General features: G+C 42.6%; 1 protein-coding gene across 2 annotated transcripts; it reads right to left on the reverse strand.

The window, feature by feature from the left end:
* Positions 1-215: 215 nt before the first annotated feature.
* LOC106609350 (PHD finger-like domain-containing protein 5A) lies at positions 216-10,242 on the reverse strand. Of its 2 annotated transcripts, none has more exons than XM_014208095.3 (4): positions 10,100-10,242; positions 1,109-1,132; positions 742-908; positions 216-414 (listed from the first exon to the last, which is right to left on the reverse strand). In XM_014208095.3, exons 1-4 carry the CDS (start codon positions 10,149-10,151, stop codon positions 325-327), a joined length of 333 nt encoding a protein of 110 aa, XP_014063570.1. In that variant the 5' UTR covers positions 10,152-10,242; the 3' UTR covers positions 216-324. The 2 variants fall into 2 exon arrangements, with proteins under 2 accessions (XP_014063570.1, XP_014063581.1); XM_014208106.3 differs by lacking the exon at positions 10,100-10,242 and adding an exon at positions 9,446-10,026.
* Positions 10,243-10,398: the final 156 nt, after the last annotated feature.

The raw sequence follows: 10,398 nt of genomic DNA on the forward strand, positions 1-10,398 counted from the left end.
TAAACCACGAGAGGGCATCCCAGTTCACTGTTTGGGGAATAGAGATTTGTGGGAAACTATTGCCAATCTTTCCTGATGGTAATTCTTCCCAGTTCTAGTTTCATTATATGAAATGAGATTTCATTAATGTGTAAAACTCAGTTCATCCCATAAAATGATGAACACTAGATAATTAACCCAAAACTACAAGGAAAATGCAATCATGTACATAACAGTAATGTAAAATAAAGCTTTATTCTATTGTCACATGTTCACACACAAAAAAAAGGTAAAAACATTAATACAAAAAAACAGAAGCAAAGCACTCGTTGGACAGGCCTGTCTTCACCTCTTCTTGAAGCCATACTTCTTCCGTTCATAGAAAAGGTCAGTCTTTGAACTGCCCAAGTTCACAATCTTGGGGCATCCATCTCGCTGTCACATCCAGTAGAGAGGAGTAGAAAAAATAACTTGTTGGTGTATTCTCACATTACATTGAGATTGTTCAAAATGACTTACTTGTACAACCACTTTCACAACCACACATTACTTGTACAACCACATTACTCAGCATCTCAGGCACCTTTATCCATTTTTCACAACATTGATCAAGAACGGAATTTGTCGAAGGAGCACAATATTGAATGATTCTGTATAGTTTATTGGAAACATTGCATAAACTATACGGGAGCATTGAATGGTGTGAAGGTTTTTCTACACCTTTTATGAGTGAGTGTGAGAGAGAGAGAGCAGGTGACTAACATCTTTCTCCTGGATGGTGCACTCTTTGCAGTAGTAAGCGTCAGACACCCCAGGACCTCCACATATGACACAGCGCCCCTGGTAGGACCCGTAGTTGCACTCGTCACAGATGCGCACCAGTGTGCAAGGCCTCACATACGAGTCACAGATCACACACTTTCCATCACCTAGGAGAGGAGGGAAGAGGGGGATGAGACTGTTTAATGCCGTGGCATTTTGAACTGGGGTAATTACATATAAAAGTAAACCCTGTGTTGATGATGACTGTCTCTACTCTAGGAGTTATGAGGGTAAACTTAAGGGCAGCAAATTCACCCTGTATGGGAGAAAGGGACAACATTATGTAAAACATGTTTTTGAAACTTACATTTCTCGCACAATCTTCCAATAGCTGAAAAGTAAACAATAGAACAAAACAGTGAGTGAACATGAATAAGGTAGCTAGCCAACAAAAGCATTGCTCCATAAAGCTAAGGGTTATGCAATCAATAAGACATCTTACTAGCTCTCGAAAACTCTAGGGGCTTACTGCCTTCTCCCTTCAGTTATTAGGCATTAGCGTCGCCCACAACTGCCTCATGTGAACTACAATCCCGACGCTGTGTTTTAACATTTAGAAACATCAATAATCATTGCTTGCTATATGGCTTTCGAAACACATAGTGCATACGTTTCATCAGTGAGAAAGAATTACAAAAAAAAATAAACTGCTACTGCTAAGTGTTGCACAGATCCATCCAACAAAACTACACTTCCCGAGTCACGCTTACACACAGGTGTTCGGAGGAGCATGCTTGATAGCTAATTAGCACAGGTGGTGGCCTCGTCTAACATAAACAAGCGTGTAACATGGAGATATGGCAGTGTGGGAACACTAACCCTATCAAGGTGTGTATAAAACAAATTTCTTCATTATTTCTCGCTGATAAGTTCCTTATGCTTCCAAAACCGTACCACAAGCGATGCATGTTAACTTAAATGTTCAGACCGTGCGTCGGGGATCTTAACAAAACTCCCCACTACAGAATACGCCTTCATCCAATGACTCATGTGTAATGGAACTGAGAGTCATGATCATAAGCTATTATCTTACTAGCTAGTCTACTTAACCACCATCAGATAGCTATAACGTTCAAATCAAATGTTTTGTCACATGCGCCGAACACAGGTGTAGACCTTACCGTGAAATGCTTACTACAAGCCCTTAACAATGCACTTCAAGAAATAGAGTTAATAAAATGTACTAAATAAACAAAAGTTTAAAAAATCCAATCAATCAAAAAGTAACAATACATTTACATAACAGTGACGAGGCTATATACAGGGGGTACTGGTACCGAGTCAATGTGCGGGGGTACAGGTTAGTTGAGGTATGCATAGATAAAATTCCCCAGGGTAGCTGTTTAGGCCCCTTGCTTTTTTCAATTTTTACTAACGACACGCCACTGACTGAGTAAAGCCAGAGTTTCATGTATGCGGATGACTCAACACTATACTCGTCAGCTACAACAGCGACTGAAATGACTGCAACATTCAACAAAGATCTGCAGTTAGTTTCAGAGTGGGTGGCAAGGAATAAGTTAGCCCTAAATATTTCTAAAACTATTTGGAACAAAACACTCACTAAACCCTAAACCTCAACTAAATCTTGTAATAAATAATGTGGAAATTGAGCAAGTTGAGATGACTAAACTGCTTGGAGTAACACTACATTGTAAACTGTCATGGTCAAAACATATTGATGCAGTAGTAGCTAAGATGGGGAGGTCTGTCTATAATAAAGCGATGCTCTGCCTTCTTAACACTAATCAACAAGACAGGGCTACAGGCCCTAGTTTTGTTGCACCTTGATTACTGTTTAGTTGTGTGGTCAGGTGCCAGAAAAAAGGACTTAGGAAAATTGCAATTGGCTCAGAAAGGGCAGCACGGTTGCCCCTTGGATGTACACAGAGAGCTAATATTAATAATATGCATGTCAATCTCTCCTGGCTCAAAGTGGAGGAGAGATTGACTTCATGACTACTTTTATTTATGAGAGGTATTGACATGTTGAATGCACCGAGCTGTCTGTCTTAACTACTGGCACACAGCTCGGACACCCATGCATACCCCACAAGACATGCCACAAGAGGTCTCTTCACAGTCTCAAAGTCCAGAACAGACTATGGGAGGCACACAGTACTACATAGAGCATGACTACATGGAACTCTATTCTACATCAAGTAACTGACGCAAGCAGTAAAATAGATTTAAAAAACAGATTAAAAAAAGAAAACTTCTTATGGAACAGCGGGGACTGTGAAGCAACAAACATAGGCACAGACACGATAACATACACACTATACACACACACGTACACATGGATTTAGTACTGCAGATATGTGGTAGTGGTGGAGTAGGGGCCTGTGGGCACACAGTGTGTTGTGAAATCTGTGAATGTATTGTAATGTTTTACAATTGTATAAACTGCCTTAATTTTGCTGGACCCCAGGAAGAGTAGCTGCTGCTAATGGGGATCCATAATAAATACAAATAAACTCAGCCAAAAAAAAGAAACATCCTCTGTCAACTGCGTTTAATTTCAGCAAACTTAACATGTGTATATATTTATATGAACATAAGATTCAACAACTGAGACAAACTGAACAAGTTCCACAGACATGTGATATTGAATAATGTGTCACGGAACAAAGTGGGGTCAAAATCAAAAGTAACAGTCAGTATCTGGTGTGGCCACCAGCTGCATTACGTACTGTAGTGCATCTCCTCCTCATGGACTGCACCAGATTTGCCAGTTCTTGCTGTGAGATGTTACCCCACTCTTCCACCAAGGCACCTGCAAGTTCCTGGACATTTCTGGGGGGGAATGGCCCTAGCCCTCACCCTCCGATCCAACAGGTCCCAGACGTGCTCAATGGGATTGAGATCCGGGCTCTTCGCTGGCCATGGCAGAACACTGACATTCCTGTCTTGCAAGAAATCACGCACAGAACGAGCAGTATGGCTGGTGGCATTGTCATGCCAGGATGAGCCTGCAGGAAGGGTACCACATGAGGGAGGAGGATGTCTTCCCTGTAACGCACAGCGTTGAGATTGCCTGCAATGACAACAAGCTCAGTCCGATGATGCTGTGACACACCGCCCCAGACCATGACGGACCCTCCACCTCCAAATCGATCCCGCTCCAGAGTACAGGCCTCGGTGTAACACTCATTCCTTCAACGATAAACGCGAACCCAACCATCACCCCTGGTGAGACAAAACCGCGACTCGTCAGTGAAGAGCACTTTTTGCCAGTCCTGTCTGGTCCAGCGGCGGTGGGTTTGTGCCCATAGGCGACGTTGTTGCCGGTGATGTCTGGTGAGGACCTGCCTTACAACAGGCTTACAAGCCCTCAGTCCAGCCTCTCTCAGCCTATTGCGGACAGTCTGAGCACTGATGGAGGGATTGTGCATTCCTGGTGTAACTCAGGCAGTTGTTGCCATCCTGTACCTGTCCTGCAGGTGTGATGTTCGGATGTACTGATCCTGTGCATGGGTTGTTACACATGGTCTTCCACGGCGAGGACGATCAGCTGTCCGTCCTGTCTCCCTGTAGCACTGTCTTATGCGTCTCACAGTACGGACATTGCAATTTATTGCCCTGGCCACATCTGCAGTCCTCATGCCTCCTTGCAGCATGCCTAAGGCACGTTCACGCAGATGAGCAGGGGCCCTGGGCATCTTTCTTTTGGTGTTTGAGTCAGAAAGGCCTCTTTAGTGTCTTAAGTTTTCATACATGTGACCTAAATTGCCTACCGTCTGTAAGCTGTTAGTGTCTTAATGACTGTTCCACAGGTGCATGTTCATTAATTCTTTATGGTTCATTGAACAAGCATGGGAAACAGTGTTTAAACCCTTTACAATGACGAGCAGTTGCCATACCAGGCGGTGATGCAACCGGTCAGGATGCTCTCAATGGTGTAGCTGTATAACTTTTTGAGGATCTGGGGACCCATGACAAATCTTTTCAGTCTCCTGAGGGGGAAAAGGTGTTGTCGTGCCTTCTTCACAACTGTCTTGGTGTGTTTGGACCATTAATAGTTTGTTGGTGATGTGGACACAAAGGAACTTGAAACTCTCGACCCACTCCACTTCAGTCCTGTCGATTTAATGGAGGCCTGTTCGGCCCTCCTTTTCCTGTAGTCCACGATCAGCTTGTTTGTCTTGCTCACATTGAAAGAGAGGTTGTTGTCCTGGCACCATAATTCCAGGTCTCTGACCTCCTCCCTATAAGCTGCCTCATTGTTGTCGGTGATCACTTCGTCAGAAAACTTAATGATGGTGTTGGAGTCATGCTTGGCCACGCAGTCATGGGTGAACAGGGAGTACAGGAGCGGACTAAGCACGCACACCTGAGGGGCGCCAGTATTCAGGATCAGCATGGCAGATGTGTTGTTGTTGCCTACTCTTCCCACCTGGGGCCGGCCTGTCAGGAAGTCCAGGATCCAGTTGCAGGAGGTGTTTATTCCCAGTAAGGCTGGGCGGTACACCGTATTTTATGATATACTGGTATTTATGCAGGGACCGGTTTGGGTTTTTACTTTACCTTCTATACTGGTATTTGAATGTTTGGTTTGTTAAATGTGATACGCCACGTGTAATGACAATATAGTTTACTTCGCTACTTGAGTCATCTCTCTCCGCTCTTTCTCTCCGTGCCACTTTCCACACAGACCTAGCCACGCCCCGTCACTTAAGGAGCGCATTTGATGTTCCTCAACTACGAGACACTTGCGTTCAGTCTGCATGGTCAATGCAGCATATGCAACAATGTTGACGACAACAATGCTGTTTTCACTTTGCTTCTTAATATAAATCAACTAGCGTTCTATAATGATACTATTAGTTTGTGTTTCTTACATCAGCAAACAGCTAGTTTGTCTTTTTTATCAAGTTCCCCTTAATCTTGAGAGACGCTAATTGTTAGCCGCTAATGCTAATAGCTAGCTAATAAATGTACTGAGTAAGAGCAAACGTAGCTAGCTAATACAGCCTGATAATACCAGTGATGGCATAGACCTAAATCAGCATGTTGTTTGTGCAACAGCATCTTCTAAATCAAAAGAGGAATATGCAAAGCAAGAATATGTTAGCAACATGAATTAGCTAAGAGAAAACATGCAATGTAGCCAAAGCTGATAGGGTCCACTAGGAAACACTTTAGTTCCTACCCTGTCACAATAACTCCTCCCTGGCATTTTAACTTCTTGTCATGTCAAACACTGTATTCAAAGTGCCCACAATTATATTGTAACTATAGAATTAGAACAGTCATTATATTTCCATGATTCCAACAGTTTTGCACTAATTCGAAAGTCAAATCGCAATTGCAACATTTAGTTAAAAATAAGTTCTACATTATTTGTCCATATCGTGCAGCCCTACGTGGCAGTGTGGAAATTCTCTCAATTGAGCAGTGGTGTAAAGTACTTAAGTAGTACTTCAAAGTATTTTTACTTAAGGCAGGTTTTTTGGTATCTGTACGTTACCATTTTTGGCAAATGTAATTTTTACTTCACTACATTCCTAAAGAAAATACAGTACTTTTTACTCCATACATTTTCCCTGACACCTAAAAGTACTCGTTACATTTTTAATGCTTAGCAGGACAGGAAAATGGTCCAATTCACGCACTTATCAAAAGAACATCTCTGGTCATCTACTGCCTCTGATCTGGAGGACTCACTAAACACAAATGCTTTGTTTGTAAATTATGTCTGAATGTTGGAGTGTGCCATTGGCTATCCGTAAATTAAAAAAGAAAATGGTGCCATTTGGTTTGCTCAATAAGGATTTTTAAATTATTCATACTTTTTGATATTTAAATGTCATTTATAAAAATGTATTTACTTTTGATACTTAAGTATATTTAAACCCAAATACTTCTAGACTTTTACTCAGGTAGTATTTTACCAGGTGGCTTTCACTTTTACTTCAGTCATTTTCTATTAAGGTATCTTTACTTTTACTCAAGTATGACAATTGGGTACTTTTTCCACCAGTGCAATTGAGTGCAGAAGTGCAGAGTGCAGAAATGTATAAAAGTACTGAAATTTCTTTTGGTTGAAGTTGAATTGAACAGTAAAAAACAATCAGAATGGAGAAAGACCCATTGAAATCACTTAGAATGTATGTGTTGCCACCCTGAGGTCATGCACTACCTATAAAGCAAATATAGAACGTTTATTATTCAAAAACAAAAAATAGTCATCATTTTTTTTTTTTTTTAATACCGTGATATAACATTTTGGCCTTGTCGCCCAGCCCTAAGTCCCAGGGTCCTTAGCTTAGTGATGAGCTTGCATTCTCACATAGGTGTTCCTTTTGTCCAGGTGGAAAAGGGTAGTGTGGAATGCAATTGAGACGGCGTCATCTGTGGATCTGTTGGGGCGGTATGCAAATTGGAGTGGGTCTAGGGTTTCTGGCATGTTGTTGTTGTGAGCCATGACCAGCCGTTCAAAGCACTTTATGGCTACCGATGTGAGTGCTACGGGGCGGTAATCATTTAGGCAAATTACCTATGTTTTCTTGGGCACAGAGACTATGGCGGTCTGTTTGAAACATGTAGGTATTACAGACTAAGACAGGGAGAGATTGAAAATGTCAGTGAAGAGACTTGTCAGTTGGTCCGTGCATGCTTTGAGTACAGGTCCTGGTAATCCGTCTGGCCTCGCGGCTTTGTGAATGTTGACCTGTCCAAAGGTTTTGCTCACATCAGCTATGGAGAGCGTGATCACACAGTCGTACGGAACAGCTGGGGCTTTCATGCATGCTTCAGTTTTACTTGCCTCAAAGCAAGAATAAAAAGGCATTTAGCTCGTCTGGTAGGCTTGAGTCACTGGGCAGCTCGTGGCTGGGTTTCCCTTTCTAGTGCGTAATAGTTTTCAAGCCCTGCCACATTCCGATGACCGTTTGAATCATACTACATCGGCTCCATCTTAGTCCTGTATTGACACTTGGCCTGTTTTATGGTTTGTCTGAGGGCCTTGTGGGATTTCTTATTAGTGTCGGGATTAGTGTCTTCGAAAGCCAGGTGAACAACAGATCACCGACCATTTCGAATCCCACCGTAACCCTCCGCTATGCAATCTGGTTTCCGAGCTGGTCAAGGGTGCACCTCAGCCACGCTCAAGGTCCTAAATGATTTCATAACCGCCATCAATAAAAGACCGTACTGTGCAGCCGTCTTCATCAACCTGGCCAAGGCTTTCGATTCTGTCAATCACCGTATTCGTATCAGCAGACTCAACAGCCTTGGTTTCTCTAATGACTGCCTCGTCTGGTTCACTAACTACTTCGCAGATCGAATGACACACTGAATTCTGAGGGCCTGATGTCCTGACCTCTTGCAGTCTATGGGGGTGCCACAGGGTTAAATTCTCGGGCTGACTCTTTTCTCTGTATATACCAATGATGTCGCTCTTGCTGCGGGTGATTCTTTGATCCACCTCTACGCAGACGACACCATTCTGTATACATCTGGCCCTTCTTTGGACACTGTTAACAAACCTCCAAACGAGCTTCAGCGCCATACAACAATCCTTCCGTGGCCTCCAACTGCTCTTAAATGCTAGTAAAACCAAATGCATGCTCTTCAACCAATCGCTGCCCGCACCCGCCCGCCCGACTAGCATCACTACTCTGGATGGTTCTGACTTAGAATATGTGGACAACTATAAATACCTAGGTGTCTGGCTAGACTGTAAACTCTACTTCCAGACTCACATTAAGCATCTCCAATCCAAAGTTAAATCTAGAATCGGCTTCCTATTTCTCAACAAAGCCTCCTTCACTCATGCTGCCAAACATACCCTCGTAAAACGGACTATCCTACCGATCCTTGACTTCAGCGATGTCATTTACAAAATAGCATCCAGCACTCTACTCAGAAAATTGGATGCAGTCTATCACAGTGCCACCAAAGCCCCATATACTACCCACCACTGCGACGTGTATGCTCTCGTTGGCTGGTCCTCGCTACATAGTTGTTGCTAAACTCACTGGCTCCAGGTCATCTATAAGTCTTTGCTAGGTAAAGCTCCGCCTTATCTCAGCTCACTGGTCACCATAGCAACACCCACCCATAGCACGCGCTCCTGCAGGTATATTTCACTGGTCATCCCCAAAGCCAACACCTCCTTTGGCCGCCTTTCCTTCCAGTTCTCTGCTGCCAATGACTATAACGAATTGCAAAAAAATCAATAAAAAAAATTAAAAAATATAAAAAAAAATCACTGAAGTTGGAGATATATCTCCCTCACTAACTTTAAGCGTCAGCTGTCAGAGCAGCTTACCGATCGCTGCAGCTGTACACAGCCCATCTAACCAACTACCTACCTCACCCCATGTGTTTTTGTTTTTCTGCTCTTTTGCACACCAGTATTTCTACTTGCACATCCTCATCTGCACATATCACTACAATGTAAATTGTAATTACTTCGCCCCTATTGGCCTATTTATTGCCTTACCTCCTTAATTTGCACACACTGTATACAGATTTTTCTATTGTGTATTATGACTATGTTTGTTTATCCCATGTGAAACTCTGTTGTTTTTGTCGCACTGCTTTGCTTTATCTTGGCGAGGTAGCAGTTGTAATGAGAACTTGTTCTCAACTGGCCTAACTGGTTAAATAAAGGTGTGGGGGAAAAAAAGTGTCTAGCCTTTAGCTCGGTGCGGATGTTGCCTGTAATCCATGGCTTCTGGTCGATGCACTTATTGACGAAGCCGGTATACTCCTCAATGCCACTGGATGAATCCTGGGAACATATTCCAGTCTCTGTTAGCAAAACAGTCCTGTAGCGTAGCATCCGCGTCATCTGACCACTTCCGTATTGCGCGAGTCACTGGTACATCCTGCTTTAGTTTTTTATTGTTAGCAGGAAGGAGGATAGACATATGGTCAGATTTGCCAAATGGAGGGCGGGGGAGAGCTTTGTATGCATCTTTGTGTGTGGAGTAAAGGTGGTCTAGAGGTTTTTTCCCCCCTCTGGTTGCACATGTGACATGTTGGTAGAAATGATAAAACGGATTTCAGTTTGAAGGCAAATCAATAACGTTAATGGGTTGATGAAGAAGCAGGTTACGGTCATGAACACAAGCATTTCGCTACACCCGCAATAAAATCTGCTAAATATGTGTATGCAACCAATACAATTAGCAAATGAATGTGCTAACAGTATGCTAACTGTTCCTAGCAAGCTATCTTATCAAGCCAGCCACTTTCAACAAAGGGCAAGAGCTCAGCACTTATCATTACTTATTATAAGTAAGTACTAATGCAATGATATGCATTAAACATCAAATAAACACCTTACCGACACCAGCTTGTTTTCTACAAAAGATCAAATCTGGATGATGTTTAGCCATTCTCGCGAACGGAGGGCATGCGATAGTTATTTTGAACTTTCAACTTTAACCCACAGACACACGTGACATTTGAACTTTGTATTTCATTTAAGTTTAGTTTCTTTTTCGGATCATATAATTTTTGTTTATTTCACGTTAGTTAAAATGACTATTGCTATGGACATGTCAGTGAATTAATCCAGCTAAATTCAAGGAGTGAATATTACATATGGAACGCACAGAATTCATCCCGGGGTCATTTTAGCTA

The sequence above is a fragment of the Salmo salar genome, chromosome 01 (assembly GCF_965601325.2).
Source record: "Salmo salar chromosome 01, fSalSal1, whole genome shotgun sequence".
Taxonomy (NCBI): Eukaryota; Metazoa; Chordata; class Actinopteri; order Salmoniformes; family Salmonidae; genus Salmo; species Salmo salar.

Excerpts from the sequence above, each read along its gene's own strand:
- LOC106609350 (XM_014208095.3), bottom strand. The coding sequence starts at position 10,151 with ATGGCTAAACATCATCCAGATTTGATCTTTTGTAGAAAACAAGCTGGT. Across the intron at positions 1,133-10,099 it reads TAGAAAACAAGCTGGTGTCG|CTATTGGAAGATTGTGCGAG; the intron begins GTAAGGTGTTTA and ends TTTACTTTTCAG. Across the intron at positions 415-741 it reads GCACCATCCAGGAGAAAGAT|CGAGATGGATGCCCCAAGAT; the intron begins GTTAGTCACCTG and ends TGGATGTGACAG.